This window comes from Synchiropus splendidus, chromosome 5 (genome assembly GCF_027744825.2).
Source record: "Synchiropus splendidus isolate RoL2022-P1 chromosome 5, RoL_Sspl_1.0, whole genome shotgun sequence".
Taxonomy (NCBI): Eukaryota; Metazoa; Chordata; class Actinopteri; order Syngnathiformes; family Callionymidae; genus Synchiropus; species Synchiropus splendidus.
The window spans coordinates 6350140-6372376 of record NC_071338.1 but is presented as its reverse complement, the minus strand read 5'-3'; the positions used below and the strand labels follow the sequence as shown (position 1 = coordinate 6372376).

Genomic DNA, 22237 nt, shown 5'->3' with positions numbered 1-22237 from the left:
ACCCAGAATATGGATCTCATAGCAATACACCAATATAATCCATATAAATATAAATTTGTCACATATTTAGGGAAAATTGATGATTGAAAATGGACAACCAGAATGAGCTTCGAGAAGCATCAGAAGCATCAGTGCATTTATTCGGAGCAGAATTACTGACTAAATGAGTGCCGGTGTCATCACAAAGGGTCCATCTATTAAGAAGTGGGAATCAAACCGACTGTTCTTCAGGCACAAGTCAACTCTACCAACAGTTACAAGGCTTTTATGCCGATCGTGTTCAACAGAATTTTTTCACTTCACAGATAGTAAAAATAATTGAGCGGCCTTTTAAGTGAATACATGTGACAGTGAAGGGTCTTTGTGGCATTAGGAATCTCTCCTGGGTGCGTGGGGAAGGTGAGTGGGGGTCTTGTGTGGGCTTACCCAATACAGAGGAGTCTAAAGGCCAACCTACGCACTAAGGATCTGCCCCTCCGCCTGCCCTGACATCCAGCTGGAGTCTGTCGAGCAAAGAGCCAGCGTGGCAGAAAGCATAGAGGAGCAGGACAACAAGAGAGAACAATGGCAGCGTGAGAGTGGAAGTGTGAAGAAAAGGAAGAGCGTGAGATGGAGAAAGTGTGAGCAAGCAGGATGGAAGGAAAAGTTTGTGTCGGTGTGGCCATCCTGGAGTGCAGAAAAGGCTCACTCCTACACTCGCATTCCTCACCATTATACGGAAGTCGACAGGAGTGATGGTGAGCATCCTGACAGCTGCACCAACAGAAGTACCTGCAGCCTGGAGACCTGTGTAGGATGCCATTGCCTCTGATCCCACTGATATGGTCGACAGGAAATCTCCCAAATCAAACTTTTCCTTGCCTCAGTCTCATGCAGGAAGTATGTTTTGGTTCATGCTCATCACAATCCCCACGCAGCCCACTGGAGTATGATTGATAGAACAGCTCACATACAGAACATGTGACCATCCAACTTCACTTTTCAGGATTCTTTACACCCCTTGCTATAATGCTGTTCACTTAGTCTTCCACGGTGGACACCACCATCTCCTCCAGCACCGTCTCTGCGAGTTGTGCTTGCAGTGCAAAAGACCAGTCTCAGGTTGAACTATCCAAACCTGGGAAGGTTTTGAAATTCTGCTAGGATGCATTTTTGGCTTTCAAAAGCAAGACATGCAAGATGAGTGGGTCGACTCAGTATAGCTTCATATGGAGAAAAACTGAATATTCTTGAACTAATCAAGTCCTATAATACCTTATCTTTATTTTATGCAATCTATATGTATATGCATTTATTTTATACAAACATACATGTAGCGTTTGCAGACATCCTTAAAATATTATTAATATTATTATATTTTATTAATAACAGCACTTTAATCCAAAGCACTTTCCTAGATGATGGGATCCCCACTGACCATGGCAATAAAGTTTCATGTGAAATGATTGGGTGAAGAAAAACTGGTAAATGATTGCGCTGTCATGGGGTTTACATTTCTTACTGGACAGAACGAGAAGACTGGCTGTTGTCAAGTAGCGCACTCTAGCGGTCAAAACTGAAACTGAACGGGTGCAGTCTAAAGCAGATGTATCATAGTGGGAAGGACAATGGCTCCTGATTTCACAGCTAAAGAAAGAAGCGTCTCTGGAGTTTAAAATGCATTCAGGTCAGTTGAAGACAGCTGGAATGGACTATGTGTAGTATATATATAGTATATTGGTTATTAAGGCCTCAATCAAATTTAATCATGGGTCCATATGAGGAGGATATGTCCAAAAAATATCCAAAAACAGCTTCTTCAATGAGATTTGTTTGCGATTCACATGGACACGAGTCAGTACCTAGGTTGACGCGCACTGCTACAAGAGGAGATGCTGCTTGTTCTAATTCCACCAAGTCACATTCATGTCCACACAACCCCTTTATTTTGTGTCACAATTCATACTCTCGAATTTACTTCAACATATGACAGGTTCCTTAACTTTGAAGTAGGTGTTTGCACGAACATGGATGTCTGGTCTGAACATGGAGGTCACATAGACTTTTTAAAAAGGCAGATTATATTGTACATGACAGGGATCGAAGCCTGTGGGTCACGAAACAAACGAAACACCAAGTTCAACCAAAAATCTTTATTATGGCACCATTATTGAGCACAAATGATCAGGCTCACAACACCCGTCACAATTTCCCACAAGTGTTACAAAACTCTGTGATACATCTTTAACATCTGATCACAAACAACAAAACAATTTTAGAAGTGCATTTGAAAGTGATTATTATTTGTGATACAATCATAAAAATGCTCCCTGAAAGCAGGGAAGCTGTATTTGAGGAGAGCATTTACACCACCAACAAAACGACTCAAACCATAGATCTGCATACAATATATGGTTCATGTCAAAGTGTCAAAAAATCTAAAAAATATATCTGTTGATTACAATAAACACATTTGTCACAGACTGATGACATCACAGCAGTGCAGATCGGAGCTTCTTCTATGCTAGAGCGGCAAGTTCATTTAACTTTTTCGTTCGATGGCTGATACACTCCAATACAACAGAGCTAGTAAAGTACAAGAACAAACGTGTAAGATAAATTATATTCATAGATGGCTAAATGGTGAGACATGCATTTTTTGAGATCAAATGATCTTGTTTAACTGAACGAAGGAGTGAGAAAATCCCCATTAGACTGACTCGGCAGTCTACAGACCAAACTCACAAGGCTGATGTATCGGTGAGCAGGGAAATAAATGTTCCACAACAGTGGTATGACGCGTAGCTTATTGCGAGACTGTACAACGTTGTTCCCTTTATTTATTCAAAGAGCTGTTTTTTTTTTCTTATAGGAGAAACCATCATCTCCCTTTTAGTGCAAGACTGGTAAAATAGTGGATGAGCTGCACAGCAGTCAACTAGGACGCTTGTTATGAAGGTCAGCAAGGGTATCAGGAGCAGCCCATCCTCTGTTCCTAATTGTGGTTAGGCCTAAATAAATTCAGCTTCAAGAGAATTATGGTTAGAATTGAACTAAACCACATTAACAACAGAACAAAACATGATAGACGCTCTAATGTTGCAAAGCTCGTCTCCCAAGAGTGACTACCCACACAGGATAGTCCAGAACTCCAGCATTACTTGACGTATTTTTAGACTCATCAAAGTGGATCCATAAATGTATTTATCACATGATCTCTTTGTGACTTCATCACGCGATGGCAACATGCAGAAGATGAACACCCTCAGTTTTGTGTGTGTGTGCTTGGTCAACATAAGCAAACACAAGCACCAAGAAAGAGTAAAAATAAAAAACAATGTTACATAGGTTACAACATTTTGCTGTCAGATTCTATTGTATTTAAGACAGGTGTATAAATTTACATACATCATAGATTGCAACAATGTAGATCATTAGATTAGATTAGACTGCCTTCATTCTATTGTCATATATTGTATTCTGGTTTTGGTCAATCATTCAACAGGAAAACAAACCAAGGCAGGCGGACACACAAGCTTGCGTGCTGTATATTACACCCACTATTTCCAAGCTGCTCTCACTGCTGAGTCATACTCCTTTGTGATGGTGCTCACATGTAGTTTCCCAAACCTTCACCCAGACTGAAGGGGATGAACTTCTGAGCCTGCTGGGCTCCAATCTCTGCCACGTACAGGGCCCCCGTCTTCAGGTCCAAGTCCACCAGATGGGGCTTGACCTCATCGGCCAGCTGGATCACACTGACCACCTTGCACTGTCCGATCAAGCCTACAGGGGGAGCGTGCAGCACCGATATCTGATTGGTGTTGAGCTGGACGACGATGAAGTACTTCTTGTCTGGCGTTAGGCGAACAGAGTAGGGGGCGTCCTCGGTGAAGCAGCTCCCCCATGTGCCCAACCATTCCCCAGTGATGGAGTTGAAAACCTGAATCCTCTTGTTTCCACGGTCGGCCACCCATACCCTCTGTGCTGTATCCACAGTGACACTGTGCGGGATGTAGAACTGATTCAGGCCTGAACCTTTCTCCCCATGCATCCAGATCACCTCCTGGTCTTTGGACAGTTTGATAAGACGGTTGTTCATCCCACCGTCACCGTCCACGATGTACATTTCACCGGACTCATGGACAAAGATCTCAGCTGGCTGGTCAAACTGCAGAGGTGTCAAAGACGAGCCGGCTTTTCCTGCAGTACCGAGAACCTACATCCCAGGCACAAGAAAAGAGATGAGGAGAAGGACTTGACCAAACATTACACAGTCACAGTCTGTATGAACACCCAAGTCTCTTAACAAGTTGAGTAGCACGCGTGATGCGGCTTTACTAATAAAGCGGTCATTTTTTATGGACACAGATGTGGTAGTCCATCAATTATACAACAAGGCCGGCCTTTGCTTTCTCTCTCTGGTCCCACGTAAACATCTGCAATACTTACGTATCCAAGTCAGGACATCTTAACCTTCTATGTCTCTAAGCATTTCTATAATGTTTGTTCCACAGGTGGTCAGACTCCTCCAGCTGAACCTAATTTGATCCTCCACCCTGACAAGGGTTTTTGACTTGACTTCAGCTGTGCATCAGTGGCTCGACAATCACTCAGCGGGCAGAGGACCCGCCAAAAGAGAGCACAGCACGGGCCTTGCACTGTCCAGGACTTCTTGAAAAGTCAACAGACAAGTCAGTCATGCACTTGATCTAGCCAGGGAAGGTCAACATCTAAGGGCTACATTTCATTTTATTTTGTGTATGACCAACTACTACCTATGAGGTTGCCTTGCCAACTGGGGAGAGGATGAAGCAAACCATTACCCTCATACATGAACAGAATGGTTCAGGGTCAACACAGTCTGTGGGGTCAGCTACCTGTCACAGGTGTCCAGTAGAGTGCAAGTGCTGCAAAGTAAGACTCCACATGACTTTGACGGCTGCTAGAGATCAGACCATCTGCAACACTGCAGCATCCCCGGTCGAACATTGACACCACTTACCAGGGATAAGTGGCGTTGACTGTTTTAGTCGACAGCACTTATCCCTGGTAGTTTTGATGAAACTCTCATAGAGAAATTGAAACCCTCAAGCAAATCAATATGTCAGAATCTATTTCTGTTCTAACTTCTTTTTTTATTTTGGTTTGCGTGTTTTCAAATCAATTTCATTGTAGGATTTTTTTCATTACACATAATACGTTTGCTCTTGTGCCTATAAGCCTTTCATGCCAGCGGAAGAGTATTTAGGGGATGACCAAGACATTTACTTTCCTGCTGACAAATACTTGATTTATCTAACTACGATTTCCTCTACTGAAGGGTGTCCATGCGATCCACAACAGAGACAAACTCACCTGTAGAAGTGTCCCAGATGGTGAGTACTGTTTGACAGTGTGGCCATATGGACCATCACCCACATCTGTGATCCAAACCGTTGGTTTTTTCGATGCAGCGTCGGCTAAGAATATTCCATGCGGCATCTCTAAGGTGGTTGTGTTCCAGTGCATCAGGAATTCCCCCTCTGTGCTGAACACGAGAACTTTGGGCACATTATCACCTGGAGGAGGATGCAGAGAACAAAAACGTAAGCTGTGATCAAAGGAAGAAATAAGTGTTATGGATTTGTTTAGCACCCCCGACATCAAAGATGTGGAAGAATCGAAAGTCATACACATGCAGTAATGTTTAATCACCGACTTGTTTCACAGAGGCAGCCTGGTTCTCCACCGCAGCAAGAGTCGCAGGGTTGTGCGCAGAAACTCCACCATCATACTGACAAGACCAAGCCTCTCACAAAGTCAGTCGAGCTAAGCAAATGAGGTATTCAAATAGTGCCACTCCGGTTTGACTACAATTTGGTGGCGGAGTCAAAACATGTTCAGAATTTCACAGCATGAGCTGTCAAACAGCAATTAGGCTTGTCACATGTTCTGATTTAACTGCATCTTTGTCCTTCATCCTGAAGTCACACATGCACAACCACCTCAGCAATCACAATTGACAACAAAGGTTCAGCAATGATCGTCTTCAAAAGAAGTTCAAACACCTTTGAATATTGAAATCATTCATTTCCCAGAACAAATTCAGTCTTTGCGCCACTATTTCACAAAGCATTTGAGTGCTGTCTCTTTGCCAAGTGAGCCATTCACACAGGGTACTGGGCTCAGACATTTTTATGGGATGCCAATCTGTGGAGGTACTCAACTGGGGGGAGGCCGCGGAGCAGACCCTAAACACAATGGAGACTATAGCCTCTTGGTTGGTCAGGGCCCCTTCAGAGAATTGGCACTTGTTGGCCCAACAAGAGACTGTGAGGAGTGTTGGATTTCATCTGATTTGATCTCCGTTCCCACTCACGTGTAAGGCCACAAGCTTAAGCTATATTTAACTCGGTAGTTCTGTTTGTTCTGCACTGTTTTTTAAATTTCATCCCAGCAGATTTTTAAATAATGTTTTGGTGCCAAAAATGCAACAAACACAAATGCTGAAATGCTATCAGCTTGGCAAAGCCTGCTGAGTTAGTTTTTGGAGAGACAAAAGTTTTGTCGCGGTGTCTTCTGATGCACCCAATCCCACAGGCTCACCGTGATCTTTAGTAGTGTGTGTGTATAAAAAGAAACCCAGCACGACAGACATTCTTGGCTGGGTGGCAGAAAACTCATGGTCTGGGGTTACATCCAGTATGGGGTGGAAGGGTGGAAGGCAATATCAATAGCCCAAAATATCAAGAGGTATTAGGTACCTCTTACATTCCCAACCACGAAACGGACCAGATTTTGCACCTGGATGGTGCTCCAGCCCTCTACATCAAAATTCCTCAGAGTTCCTCAAAATCTGACATTTTCGTGTTCATTAAATGATCAATACTTCTACAGTGACGCAAATTTATTTTTCATCTTTCATATGAACCATTTGTAAAATCAATGGAGTAATTACAAGCCAAGTTAGAAGCAGTTGTTCCGACAAGATGGATAAGAGACAAGACTTTTGTCAGGGACTGTACATGTCACCTCTTTGTCTAAGTTTCATTCTTTTCTTTGTGCATGATCTATTTTACAAGTCTATAGATTTTTCTACAGATTTTATTTAATCTCTTTATTAGCATATAACTAATTGGGTTTTTTTCTTCATGTGCTCCCCCAAATATATCCAAAAAGATGGAGGCCATGGATGACTATTTCCATTACTTCCTCCTGACTAAGTTTAGTCAGTACTTTACCATCTTAATCTGATCTTCTGTAAACACAACAGATGCAGCTATATTTGCAGTAATGCATTGCAAATGATCACCGACCAGTCTTCGTCATGTTATCCATTGCTTTTGAATTTAAAGTAAATCCTCTGTATTTAACAGAGCAAAGTAGTTTGTAGATGCACTTGCCTTGTTGTGTCTGACTTTTTGAATTATTGGTTGGTATGTCTGCTTCTGTGCCAAGTAACACTCGCAGCTGTCTTCTGTGTCATCAGCTATGTCTTAGGGATTTTCTCCTCACCCTCTGCACTTCCATAGATTTTTTATTTAAGTGTGCCGAGAAAAGTACACACAGGTTGATGTTTCTGTGCACATTTTCTGTAAATTTGGATCCCAATACTGTTTGTTCCCATTTACCGTTACAGCATGAATGTCCATGTTCTTTAAACACTTTCTCAACATTTCCAGCAAATATAGGAGATTTTCTTTAACTCTAAAACTTGTCCATCTTGTTGAAGCCCTCAATTATGCCATTGCCCTGTATCTGTATCTGCACTTATCCTTGTTGACACGTCGTTTACATATTGCATGCCACTATATCGTAGCTCATTCATCTGCTGGGACTGATGATCAGACGAGGGGGCGCTCATCCAACTGGTTAATTGCTAGGCCTCCTGTCCCCAAGGGGCTCAAGACTGAACCTCTCCCCCCTTCCTCAGTATTTCCAGTCGCTATTCCGATGTTGATTAGTGGGCTACATTTAGAATTCTGTTCTTATTTTGACACTTTCATGTTCTATTATTCAGGAGCTCTCATCCCTGTTTGGTAGCTCTGAAAGTCTTAGTTGTTTACTGATTTTTGGTTGTTTGTGCAAGACATACGAAGGTCTACAAAATCACTTAACTAGCCACTTTTCCGATGCCCAAGTTTAATAGAGAATATCCAGTAAATAGCACTTCCCAACAAGGACATGACCATGATAGTTTAAAGTGAGAAAGAAGCAGCAGTCAAACAACCACTATTTACAATCAGCCCTGCCCATAATGTCTATAACCTCACAGCAAGTAGAGACATGAAGCATATGGTCTACGCAGACAGCCAAGTAAACACAGGCTCCAAACTAAGACAAGAGAATACATGGTTTGGTATGGCGAGTTTGTTTTGTTTTTCTGATGGGTTAGAATACGATGCAAAACATCATTGATATGACATTTGTCAACAAATGAGATTGCTCCAGGGGTCACAGTGTTGCAGGGACACAAATGAACATCAGAACTGAAGATTGCTGCTGATCGTGTCCCTTCTAAAATGACCACTGCACGCTCATCACCCAATGACCACTTCCAAAAAGATTGTCACGTCAGCAAAAAAATTAAGTGATGCTCCCGACGCAACATGAAGGGCACTCTCTTAGGCATATCTCCAGCACCTTAGCATTTCCCCACTTCCTGATCTGTTTTTTTTCATATCTCACACACAAATAACTTTTTTAAATCAGTTTTTCACAGTGAACCAGATAGGATTGTAATTTGTCCCCTCTTGGTAAATAAAATCATCATTTATCATTATCATTTGTATTTCCTTGGGCTGCCGCTGAGTGATATTAAAATTGGTTTAGTGATTTGAGATCTTTGTGTGCGATTCCTACGCAAAGAAAACTGTACTTCAGGTGAATAAAGTACTCACAGCATTACAAAGATGCTGTCAACCTAAGACACAAAACTAATGGGAGTTATGACCGACTTACAGCATGTCGACATGAGATGCCATATGTATATTTTGTCAACATTTTCGACTGATATTTCTCTTCAAGTCAAACAGGCAGTGCCAGGTCTTTATCAAGGTGTGGGCCAGACAACAACAGCAGTGACACACAAGCTGTGAGGTTGTTGTTCTGTTGCTCTACAAAGATCTATCAGCAGGTGTGACACATTAGAAGAAAGAAGCTCTGCTTACTCTGTAATAACAACAATAGAAATCTGCAGAACAAGTGTTGTTCTAGCCATGTTTTACCTAGTGTTACTTGCGAATCTGTACATAAACATCACCTTTCGTTCCATATAACTGAAGTCTATATTCTTGATACATAGAAATGCGCGTGTCTATAAAGTTGTTTTTCTGTTGTAGTGACATTTTACTGACTCGGCAACTACCAGCTGTGGTGACAGACACGTTTTGTTTGATAATGTGACACTTTAAATATCGCTCCAGCGCACAGAACCTGCTAGATCTTTTAATAAGACTGCCATAGAGGTGTACATGAAATGTAAGTACCTCTCTGCGCCACATAAACCACTTGCGCATACTGGTCAACAGCCACTCCATACACCTGCCCGTTGAACAGCTCCGGGTTTCTCGGCCAGTCCAGGTCCAGTTTGTACAGCGGCCTCCCCATCAGCTGGTAGTCGTTCCTGAAAGTGGTGCCGGTGGTGTGGTGCTGGCGCCCCATGGCACCGTACAGAACCATCATGAGCACCACCAGCAGGGCCATGGCGCACAGCATCAACCACGGGTGACCTCGCTTTTTACTCATCGCTGCTTGCAAGCCAACAAAAGCGCGATATCTTGTTGTCAAGCGTTCCTTTGTGAGGTCAAAATCTCCAAATATAGCAACGGCACGTTATTTTGACACCCATTGGTGTCGAAGGCTTGAGTGGCCACTTCCTCCTCTCGCCGACGGAAAGGCAAACCAGTATATCAAGTAGTTCTTGTCTGTAAAGAGCGTTTCCTTTCGGGATTTCAAAATATTGGATTCAAGCAACCAAGTGTGTTGAACTGGCTATTGTCCAGACACGCTTTGTACATCACATATCAACAAACGTCGGTTGTTCATCTAGGTTGTGCACATTTCGGTTCCGCAGGTTTCTCAAAGCGGCTGTTCAGAAAAGAAGCTTTTAATTTGTCAGTGGCGCGTTTCCGGTTCCTTGTATCGTTGGCGCAGCTGTGGCTGAGGAGGCAACTGTGCCTCAGTCACTGCCGTGTTATTGCATTACTCATTTTTCTTTAACCAGGGCTCATTTCCCAGTGCGAATGAAAGTCCTGGGGGGGCAGAGCCGCTTTTCGTGTAACTTTAACCCGCGAAGATTGGACTCCATGGAGGTCGTCGACAGTCCCCTCAACCTGGTCAGTTTGGATTCGATGTTGCAATAACAAGCTAACGTTACAGTCGCTAGGCTAGTTAGCAACAAGCTCCGGTGTTTCCTTGCACGGTTGTATCGTGTGCTGCCTTCGGTCTTTTAACCTTAATATGGATCAACTGTTTCCCTCTTGTGTTTGTTTTCGTCTTGTCGTAAACAGTGACCACACAAAACGCCGTGTTTGCTACTCGCTAGCCAATGTCCAAAGTCCATTTGACTAAAAGTGAGATGGCGTTTGATTACATTCAATAAGGCGTTCGTTCATATCTAACGTCAAAACTGTACTGTCGAGTCACCCTTTACCAGTTTCTATACTCGTCATTGATATGGTAAGCAAGAAAATGGTGGAACAATGGCCTATTGTATGGGGACAAAATCAAATGTACCACAAAACATTGAACCTGCCTTCATTTTAAACCACTGTTTTTTTAAATACACCGACATTTAAATTCAGATTGAGGAATAGCAGTTATTTGCCGTACTCGCTCACAGCACAAAATAGTTCTCCTAACAAGTTGCTTTATTCCATGTTGAACATTGAAAACTGCTGAATTGTACTTGCCATTTGCTGCTGTTGTTACTACTGTTTACCCGTTTACTCATACCCACATTTGGCTGATTCTGTGCATCGTGTTCATTTGTTCTGGTCTCTGCAGGCTCATCAGCAGTGCAGAAAGGCAGATCGCCTGCTCGCAGCAGGAAAGTTTGAAGAGGCAATTTCCTGCCATGGGAAAGCAGCGGGTAAGTGAGGAGCACACCGAACCACACTCACATTTAGGCGTGTGCAATCTTATGGCGGTATGTTTGGATGCATTGTTTGTTATTATCATTTGATATTGGTGCCTGCAATCAATATTTACATTTGCCTTAAAACGTAGTAACGCATCAAGCAACTGACTTAGTGGGGGAGTCCCTCTCCCGGCCTGCTCCGCTGTTCAGTGACACCCATCCTCAGTGAAACACATCTTGGTGTGATCAAAAACCTCAGTGTTCTGTGTTCTTTTTCTATTATTGTGTCTGCCCAAACAGTAATCTTACAACTCAACTACTTGGTGGTCCTATTTAATATTGAGTTGTCCTGCTTGTACCCAGTTTCCTGCGCCTAGGCCAAAAATCAGAGCCCTTCTGTGAGCATCCTCTGCAGACTTAAGGGCGCTTTCACACTACGGGTTCTGTCTGGGGTGGATCTGAGTCCAACTCGCCCCGCGCTGTGCAGCCTCGCACCTCTGCGCAGCAGGCGTTGTCCTTTTTTTCTCCTCTGCAGGCGGCGCTCTGCGCAAAATAGCTGGTTTGTGACCCACGATGAAGCACATCTCAAGGAATTTGTCATCAGCCGCACGACAACCTATTTACCTCCTTATTTCTCTGTCAGTTCTTAGCACTACGAGTCATCCTCACCTCAGATATGAACTGATGATGGAGCTCTGCCACGGCTGGAACAGAATGTGTTTGTTTCACAGCCAAAACTAAACATGGAAGAGCGTTGTCATGTTTATTTTATAAGGAAATAGCGGAAACAAGCTGTGTAATGCGGAGCATCTTGATTGATCCACGCTGCTCTCACAACATGTTGAACACAGTGAGAGAGATTACTGACGATTGAGAAGCTTTCAATCAGTGAAGTTCAGATCCAAACGTCAGAAATGATCATTGAATAGTCTGGTGATCTTCAGTAACTTGGGGAAAATCAGCGTCTTGCCTCTTCGCTGTCCTCATGCAGACAGCTGCGCTACGGCAAGACCACAGCAGTGAAATTAGTTCCTGAAGAGTGCGGCATTATTCATTTAAGCAAATCTGTCTGTCAATAAAATCAGATGTTTATCAGCCTAATAAAGACAAAAACACGCGAGTTATCAAACATCCGCACACATCGTGAGTCCCGGACCGCTGCCCTGCGTTGCGCAATTTTCCTGCAGCTCCCAGCTGCACACCTCAGTGTTCTGGGAGTTTGAGAAGTTGTTTTTGAACGATGGTGTCCGCCCAGACAGCGATCAGACCCTTTACTGCCCAGCATCTATCATGTTTGTGTGGAGTCGCGCTGTACACGTAGTTTCCGGCGTCTAGCGCCGAGTCGCCTGTGGTGAGAAGCTCGCCACCTGCTGAGCAACCCGCTGAGAGTTCCCCAGACGAGGTGCAGCTCTTCAACGGGGATCAGGTCAGCGGCCAAAACTTGACTCGCTTGTGTTCACATCTGGGACTTCTGAGCCGAAATAGCTTTGTCTCGAGACAGAACCTGCAGTGTGAAAGCGCCCAAAGTCGGTGCCTAAAAGCCCAGCTTGTTTGTTTAAGATGTCTCTTTGAGCCTGACTGACTTTGTCCTGTGACAGAATCTGTCGTTTGAATGCCCCTTTACAAAGTACTTCCTTCACAGCTGAACATAGAATATTAGTCCTTATTTCAAATTCATCGATTGTGATGCTATCTATTACTGCCATCAAACCACTTCCATGTTTTCTTTTCTCTGTATTCCCTATTGTGTCATGTTTTGGTGGGATGTTGTCATGTGAACATCCTTCTTTGTCTCACCCTTTTGTAGATCTATTGACGAATGCTCTGAAGAAAACCGGGTGTGAGCAGGTGAGTCACAGTTGCTTGTGTGTTCATTGACTTCCTCATAATTAATAAAGTTTCTCTCCCTGTGTCAACAAGTAGCCTGATAATTTTGGTTGGTTAATAATTTCTATGTTGTAACTCGTGTTTTTGTGATTATTCACTGTGGTGTTTAAAGCAGGCTGGTGTGAACAATGTGCCCTGAACGTACAGTATGTAATAGCAAAAGAGTAAACTCAATGAATGTATCGAATGTTAGGAATATGAAGGCCAAATGTCCGAGCTTAAATTAGTTAATCCAAATAAGAATTTTAGACATGATGCGTCTTTCCAAAAAATAAGCAATTTATTTTTACCATTACCATTTACCTTATGTAGTTGGGTTTCAGTTTGGTTCAGAGTCCTGGTGAAGGTTTGCCATTTGTTTTGGATGGTTAGGTTTAGGGTACGAGGCTGGGGAAAGCTTTATGTATGAAAATTACTGAAGAAATATGCTACAATCAAACAACTCTGTTTAACAAATATTGGTGATAAATACCAAGGACTAAGTTATCCAATACTGACTTAGGGTCACCATACACAGTCTACTTAATACCTTACCTTAAATAAGCAGTGCGAGCTAATTTAAGACATAGTTGTTTCAGACTTTACTTGGTAGCGTCTCAGGCTTGGTTGTGAGGTGTCCTAGTAGTAGACAGATGCTGTAAAACTAAATAGGCATTGCTGGAGATATGTATCTTTATATTACATCAATGAACCTCCATGGTTGTCTTCCTCTTCATACTCTTCCCGGTGCTTCCATGTCTCTTCTTTCTACATGTCAAAACTGTCTGGCCTCCCTAATTTTATCTGGAAACCTTTCTGTCTGTCTGATACATTTGTTTTGGATCTTCTTCCTCATCACTTCCAATTGCCATCTTTGCCACTTTTATCTCCTCTTGTCTTGTCTGTCTGAGCAACTGACCCCTGACAGTCGTGCTGCCAATTCTGACCCGCCTGCACTCTTCTCTCACCTCGCTTCATCTCCGTCCACTACTCTGGACGATTAGGCCAGTAGCCACAATCGCCCTCTTCCTGTGATTTTGTTCCCTCCGCTCCTGCACACTACATTACCCTGTGTTCCTCTCTCTTCTAGACCTATGTGGTAACCACAGCCATCTTTATCCTTTGATGAGTGGGGTTTGTCTCCAACATCATCATTTGTTTATGTTTAGATACAATAGTTAACCAAGTGTGGAGATGAGAAATTCAATGTTTCACGTCGTAGAACCCGCTGATGTCTGACAGACAGCTCTGCCAGCTTTATTTAGGGGTTAAATTGAGCCGTCTGTCTGCTGTGTCTCATGTCTCTTAACAGTTGACTTTAACTATGAACCAGTCTGGACACATTTCACAGATGCTATTGAAGATATATTAGAAATAATGTGAATAAATGATCATTTAGTCAAATGATATTCTCCAAATCATGATACAAACTGCCAGTCCTTTGTCTCGTGTGATGAAAAACCTTTTTCACAATTCTCTCGCCTAAACACAGATCCAGAGACTCAGAGTCAACCAGTGTCATTATCAAAGGCTCCCTGTATTAAAACCACTACTATTTACTATTACTACGATGGAGAACTTAAGTCCGCCACACACTCCACAACTGGCACACGCCATAGTCGTCTGTCAAACGCCACAGAGCAGTCTCGTCGTATGCAATGCAGCGAGTGAACCACGTGTTTATTGGATTTGTCGTGAGATGCAGAATTGTCATCGTGGAGATAATGCGGCAAAATTACTTAAAGTATTGTACCGTCAGCGGAAAAGCAGCCCATCTTTTTTGTTAATCTGGTAGACCCAAGACATCAACGGTGACTTGTACTGTCATTTGACAGTAATTGAAGAAATATTTAGAAGTTCATCAAACGTCCTCAGTTGTTGGCAGAAATGCACTGTAGCCCCGCCTCCAGAAAATCTGAATAGCCAAGAAAATGATTAACCTTCACCATACTCTCCAGGTCTGCTGGGTGTAACAAGGCAGAGTAGCACGGAGAGTCTGGCGAACTTCAGTTCGCCATTGTTGTTTGTTAATACAGGAAGTGCATAATAGTGCTGGTTTTATTTAGACCGAGCAGTGCACTATATCAGGGATCAACACATGCAATCTCCGCCTGGTCTTTGGCTCGCCACCGCGCTAGCTACCAACATCTCAGAGCACTCACTTTCTCACGCAGCCACACTGTCCACGAGGTTACGAACACAACTGGGTTCTAGGAGAGACATGAAACTTTGGCTTCCCCATGTCTACACTTATTTAACTATAATATTCCAACATACACACAGTCTGTATCGGTGCAGGAGACAGAGAACAGCTTCCATCATGTGAAGTTTTGTCAGGGAACACTGCGTTTTGATACCAGCTGATTAAACTATGGTACAGTAGTGCTCATCTGTGGAGGCCACCATGGTTCATCTACCTCTCAGCCTTTTCCATTCATCTTGTTGGAGTCCTGTACAGCTCGTTTGTGACTGCCATGTATAGAGTCACTTCCAGGTGAAGGGAGAGAAAAAAGTAAACACTTTGTGAAATATGTCGCACTGGATGTTTTCAAGTCATTCTATGAAAAAAATATATTGTGGTACTATTTTCCGTTATGAGGCCTTCTAGAGATGCCTAACGCTCACCTCTGCTCCAGCAGGCCCGTCTCTCCATGGAGCTGCAGAGGGACAGCCATATCAAACAACAGCGTCTGATCCAGGAGCGCTGGAAGAGAGAGGCCCGGCGCCAAATGACCAAGGCCCAAGCTGTGCAGGGGACTCCTTCCAGCAGTCCAGCCCTGGTGCATCAGAGTCCAGCCTCAGGCCCCCTCCGGGAGTCCTGTGCCGCGGGCGCCGGCATGCAGGAACGGGAGTACGACACTTTACTATATCAGCTGCAGATCCGTCAGGCTGGGAGCATACCACCTCAGATACCTTGCCCCGGTTCCAAGGTCACCAAAGACGACAAGACTCGTCTAGAGGAACAGCAGACCACCATCGAGTACCTGCGGAGCCTGGTGGACCAACTCATTAATAAAAATCTGGAGCTGGTCAAAGAGAACAAGCAGCTGAAGTTGGAAAATGCCCGCCTGCGCTCCGAGGAGACTGAGGAGGACCTAGAAGAGCACGCCGACCTGTGGATGCTCTCGCCGGCAGAGGGCATCATGGGCACCATCGGAGGAGCTCAGAGGAAAGCAACGGATCAAGAGAGTGACAGTCCTGTTCCCATGCCAACAGAGGAGGACCTGTGTGACCTGCCGCCTCTGGAGTTGCCAAACCTTAATGAACTGCAAGAGATACTTGAAAAGGACAAACTGTGATTGGAAACACAGTTTCATTTCTGGTGAGGTCAGACTCGTGCCACAATGTTTGGCTTTGGATTTCTACAGGGACGGTCCAGCTTCTCAGGTGACATGTCTGCCGTCTGACACCCGAAATGATTTTTTTTGTAACAACCACTTCAGGAAAGTGAGGAACTGCTCAAGAGGTCTGGACGTGTGTCCTGACACGATGGCAAACCATGAGAATCTGCTGCTCCTCCTGTCAGTGAGCATCACGTCACTGCTGACTTTGATGCTGAAGTGAATTGTGTCAACCATGAAAGAAACTGGAGCTACAAGGGGCATTTAATCAGATCGTGGCTGACGCTCGTTTGATGAATGATATTCATGAACGTTAAAATATGCAACAATCTTATTCCTTGAAACAAACTCAAGCATTATGCACAAGCGGCGGTTGTCATGAAGTGGAACCTCATACCAACAACTCTCCAGATACTTGAGCGGTGCCACAGGACTGAGTTGACAAACCTCCCAACATGGTGGACACTGCAGCGTCAGTGACTGGAAAAGCCTGTTTTTGAAACTGTTGTTTATTTAATGTGATATTGAATAAAATAGACAGGAAAAATACTCAGTTTCAGTAATTTTATGGAACTACTTCCCCTACCTGTAAGTCATCGTAACCCAACACTGAACGAATATATATATATATATATATATATATATATATATATATATATATAGTCAATGGTTTGCACGTGTTTTGATATCCACAAATGTAAATTTTAACATTTACAACTTGTGCGAATGAGTGTGTATTGGTGTATATGTATCGTATTGAAGCAAAAATACCTTCGTGTGACTGAAAATTCTGTTGGTAGAATGAGCCCACCGATTCACATACACCGTCGCAGCCACCAGATGGCAGTGTTGTTCAGGCTAAGGCACAAGAAACATTTGACGCTGCCGGAAATATTAGCCATATCGCCGCCTGCTGGCCATAGATCTGCAAAGCGAATGCTGGTTGCTGTTGTTGATCGACTGCGGTGGTGTGAGAACTCCGATGTAAGGTGTTAACAGCCTGGGAATACTGACATAGACTGACGCAACTAGGATGTGGCGACGACCTCAACCTAATCAGGTAAACTCTTGAGCCTGTGGTCTCTGCATTGTCACTTGGCGAGACACACTTGTCTGCCTGCTACTGCACGGCGCGGCCGGGGATCAGTAGGGGCCACTGCAGCTGGTTGAAGATTTAACTCTAGCCAGTAGGTTATAGAAAGTTAATAACGGAGTACATATAACTTTTGATAATATACTTGAAAGTGGCGGCCAACACCAGTGCGGCTTTCACATCTTTGTTTGTCCCATAAGAGTTCATCAAAACAAGCCTCACCGACTCAGTGAACACTCCTCTGCAGTTGTTCAGGAGGAACATTTAAATGTCACTCAATGACACCAGGACCATGGTATACAACATTAACAACATTAATTTAAACATGGCATTTTCTGGACCTTTGAATATTTGACAACAAATAGATTCTGAGGTGTTAACTGTATAAATGGAACAAATTGATGTACTATCACCATCCACTGGTCAAAGACCAGCCATCATATTTGACTGCAAGGATGAGAAACTTTGGTGGGGGTCAGGAATACTCAAGCAAGTGCTTGCTGTTGACAGGTGGTGACATCCACCTGACTGTGCCGTTTCCAGAAATAAATTAGAACTGTATGGAATAGAGTATCAGCACATTTCTTCCTCTTTGTGAACTTCTTATTTCAGTTTCTGTCTATCAGATTTAATAATGAGTACATACCAACCTAACTGCAGAGTCACAAGTGACAACTAGGAAGTAGGGGAAAGCTTGATGTCAGCAGATATACAGTCCAATTCTTGGTGTGCATGGTACTTTTTCCCCACTCTGCAAGCTCCACTTCAGCTCCACTGTCACCACTGGAATAGTCCTTGGCAAGGGGCCACTGCATGGCTTCGAGGAGCATCTGAACACAGGTAAAACCATCTAAGGCCATGTGCTGGGAAAATCTATGTTATTGTTATTGCTGGAGCAGCTTCGAACAGGAATTGAATAATGTTTTGCAAAAAATGTTTTGAAAGTACAACACATTCTGAAGGCTCACCAAAGCAGTCAGATCTGATTACTGTCATTACATTGTCCAGCCATAACTCAAACCAAGGCTGGACAACCTCTGTGACTTGATCTGAACTACCTTACCTTGTGACCATCCTGCTCACACACTGCCATGATGTGTCCTGGTCGTCTATGATCACCACTTCCTCCTCCTCCTCCTCCTGCAAGACAACTTGTAGTAGAAGTTTATTTCAGTCCCACATCAAACAAACAACTCTTTCATCTCTACTTGAGCTGAGGGATGGCGAGAGAAGAACAGTTCATTTCCCAGGAAGATTGTCAAGCAATTTGTTGATGAAATCCAGAGCCCTGTATGTATGTGTAGTAAATCTCTGTAGATGTGTAGTGTAGATAGTAGCTACATTAAGAGTATAATTGCAGTTCACTTTAATTCATTGAAAACCTATTTTCATTATACACAAAGTATATCTATCCTGTTAGAACTTTAGAACACTTTAGAATCAGAAGAAAATCCTTTGGTATGTGTGAATGCATCTATGTTGACTCTTGTCAGAGATCTTACTCTGTCATTTTTCACGCTTTCTCTTCTTGGACTCTTCACTACTTCACTCTTGCATGAAACCTGTCATCTCAGGAAATCTGAAAATAATCTATTTATGTCCAAATCCTACACGTTGTTACGTGTAGGATGTTAAGAGTGTGAGTCATGATTTTTTTTTGACCATGTCATTACACTTCTTTGTACATCCTTATCATCTTCAGAAGGTTCCTGATCGTGTCACTCTCAGTCACTCCTCACTCTTGTCCATCTTCCGTTGGTATTGTGCCAGTGTGTCTGACAAGCTGCTTCTGGGTTCCAGTCAATTTCCACCTTTCCATCTTGGAACTCAACTCTCAGCTCTGCCAAGAAGAGAAGCCAAGACAGTCTTCCTCACCAAACTTTTCTTCTTGTCTGGTCTTTACAGATGGATAGAGGGGAATTGTGGTGGAAAGTACCTTGCATTTACTCATTTCTTATTTTATGTCCCGAGGATGGGCTGTGGTCTTGTTCCCTGTCATCCCATCCGCTGCTCTTTGTCAGGTAACATCACACACAAGTTAGCTGTTTGCAAGAGCTTAACAACCACCGCCATAGTAGTATTGGCACAATATTGTGGCTTTTTTTGCAGTTCGCTGCACAGCACACTGCGCTTGCCGAATGCAACCGCAATAGCGTAACAGGGATCAAAATTCACATGGTTCTATTTATTTAATGAAGAGGCAAGCCTTCATCTATATTTTGTTTGAATGAATGAATGTTTAAAAGTGTGAAAGTTTTAGAACTCATGTGTCTGTGCAAGTCTGTGAAGTTCTTTGAGGGGCCAGAAAGAGAGAGGGGGAAATCTGCAGCCGTCCTTACATGAGAATAAAGAGAAGAGGGATAAGAGCCCGTGGGCTGCACCACTCCATTGTCGCATTGTAGGTATCGGACTACACACAAAACCATTTCATCATTTAGAAGTGTGAAAGTTTAGATACACAGCTGATACAGTTGTATGCTTATCTTGCAGAAATATGTAAAAGAAGATGAACAAAAATGGAGACAGATTTAGCTTGTTGTAATGGAAAGAGTCATCATAAAAATACGTATATTTTTGATTTATTATTCAGTGTCAGCTGAGTAAAACAGCTGCCCCGGTCACATCTGAAAGTGTTACTGTGGCAACAGCTACTGAGTTGATCTCTGATATAATCAGATGATACTTTGACTCAGATTTTTTTTTTCATAAAAAGTCATTTTTGTGCAAATAGATGTGCAAATAGCATGTTGCAAAGTCAGTCGTTGACATGGTGGGTCTGGAGAGGATTGGGTTGTGGTTGTGGCTTTGGATGCTCTAGTTCAGAAAATACCTCCACCATCAAGTGATAAGATATTAATTTATTTGTGGAAAATTCTGACTGGTTTTGACTCTTTGCGTGTGATCCATCAGACTACCAACATCACTGAAAGCCAAATAGCACTGTTTAACACTCAAATGTCTGATGGTTGACAGGTCCCTGCGTGCAAGTGTTAACACCTGCAGCATCTGAGCAAACGCCACAGAATCTGTAGGCAGTGGCCTTGTGTCAAGCTCCTCTTGTTGGTGCCATCGTTGGGTGCAGCTCTAAGCTGCTGCCCGGAGTTACCATCAGGATCAAGTGGGGCGACTATCAGACACCAATACAGAGGACATACAACCAGTTGAAAGAAGCACGGCCACCTCTCCAATGATTCTCTTTTTATTACCTGATGCCATATGAAACATCCAGCGCCCCTGCTGGAATTTGTGTGGTTTTCCATCACTGCCTCAATCTAGAGACACAAACATTAACATTACCCAAGAGTAGCGAACTAAGAGGCATTATCAGCAATGGACAAAATAGTTATTGTAACTCGAGTTGTAACTCAGGCGTATTAAACAAACAGGTCCAGTGCTGACCAATGCAGAACAAGGTAAACACTTTGAGGATGATGGTGACTGCTCGCGTCCACCCATGGTTTTTCTTCCCGCATCATTGCCTTTAACAAACTCTCCTATCTGGCGGCAGTGACAGTGTATGTGACTCGGCAGGCTGTGACTGGATCTGTCTGCATTTGAGGATTTCTTAAAAAGGGGGTCTCTAAAACACACCAGAGGAAATGTGTAATTGCTGATCCACATATACGACTCTCATTCCACAAACAGAGTTTTCTCTTTTACAAATGTATTTTAGTTTTGCAAATGAAAAGGATGTTGTTTAGAAATACACATGTGAAGAACAGTGGTGGGCTGTCAGGTCCAGCAAGGCCTTCTCTGCTGGACTAACGTCACCAGAAATCATGAGCATATTGATGATAAAGGTTTTTTTTTGGTCATTTTTAATGTATTTTTCCAAAATACATTATATATACTATATATAATAACCATGTTCATGTCATAGTACATGCCAGTGTTGTTTTTCTAGGTTATCCAATCAGAATTCAGCTCACTTGTTGGCCAGCTCGTATGAAGTCAGCCGACAGAATCCAAAGTGCAGGCGCAGGTGCACTCGCAGTGAACGGACACATACACATATAGTTGAAGGATAGTTGCAATAGCCAATCAGATCACGAGTTGGGGACAGTGAGGCCTTGTAGCTGGCCTCATGTTGAACATGACTTGGACGTGTCCTATGAATGGACACTCATGCAGTCATTTCTAACTACTACTTTTTTCTCACTCTCTCAGTCCTTTGCCTTATACATATAATATACAGATTTTATGGCCAAACTAGCTTCAGACTAATGGCAGACGGAGTCTGGAGTCTGTCTGATACCAAACTGTGAGTTTGCAGAGGAGGGTAACATGGCGGTGCGCTGTGGCTTTAATGAGGGCCGCTGCACCCTCAGAAATATGATCTCTTTTTAGAGATGAAATCTCATGTGATCAAACGTATTAAAATGAAGTGGAAACATCGAAACAAACTGATAACACATTACACATCATGGAGGAGGTCTTGAACGTACCGTTTTTCGCCATTAACCATTAACTATTTGTAGATCTCCATCTGTGCCCTTATAAATATTTACAAGACGTACAATAAATATAACCCCATAGTTCATGAGAAAGGATACATCTTTACTGAATTAAAACCAAAAAAGTTATATTTCACTTAAAACATGTCAAACAAGTCGGTGTTGTAAATTTTTTTAACGTAGCCATTAAATTAAAAGTCACTTTCGAAAACAAAATGAACTGGAGCCCGATCAAAACAGGTGCAGATAGGAACCACCAGCGCAACCTCTGATGTCAACCTAAGGTCACCGTTTATTGTGGGGTATAGCAATTGTTTAAAGAGAATTTGTGAGGGCGAACCAACATGACGGCCGACCATAACAGTGTCACTTAACAGTCAAGCACTGTTGCCTTGTGATGGTGTCAGGAATGCCCAGTTTCATTGTGGGCACTTCTGGAAAT

The 22237-nt window shown here is 43.1% G+C and overlaps 2 protein-coding genes across 3 annotated transcripts; one reads left to right on the top strand and one right to left on the bottom strand.

Annotated features, from left to right (window-relative positions):
* Positions 1-2128: 2128 nt before the first annotated feature.
* LOC128759297 (NHL repeat-containing protein 3-like) lies at positions 2129-9886 on the bottom strand. The gene is made up of 3 exons (XM_053866168.1): positions 9450-9886; positions 5338-5540; positions 2129-4198 (listed from the first exon to the last, which is right to left on the bottom strand). Exons 1-3 carry the CDS (start codon positions 9706-9708, stop codon positions 3590-3592), a joined length of 1071 nt encoding a protein of 356 aa, XP_053722143.1. The 5' UTR covers positions 9709-9886; the 3' UTR covers positions 2129-3589.
* Positions 9887-9918: 32 nt separating this feature from the next.
* Positions 9919-16832, top strand: nrbf2b (nuclear receptor binding factor 2b). 2 transcript variants are annotated; one of them, XM_053866169.1, is made up of 4 exons: positions 9919-10298; positions 10969-11053; positions 12849-12889; positions 15544-16832. In XM_053866169.1, exons 1-4 carry the CDS (start codon positions 10206-10208, stop codon positions 16204-16206), a joined length of 882 nt encoding a protein of 293 aa, XP_053722144.1. In that variant the 5' UTR covers positions 9919-10205; the 3' UTR covers positions 16207-16832. The 2 variants fall into 2 exon arrangements, with proteins under 2 accessions (XP_053722144.1, XP_053722145.1); XM_053866170.1 differs by having other exon boundaries at positions 9928-10298; positions 15547-16831.
* Positions 16833-22237: the final 5405 nt, after the last annotated feature.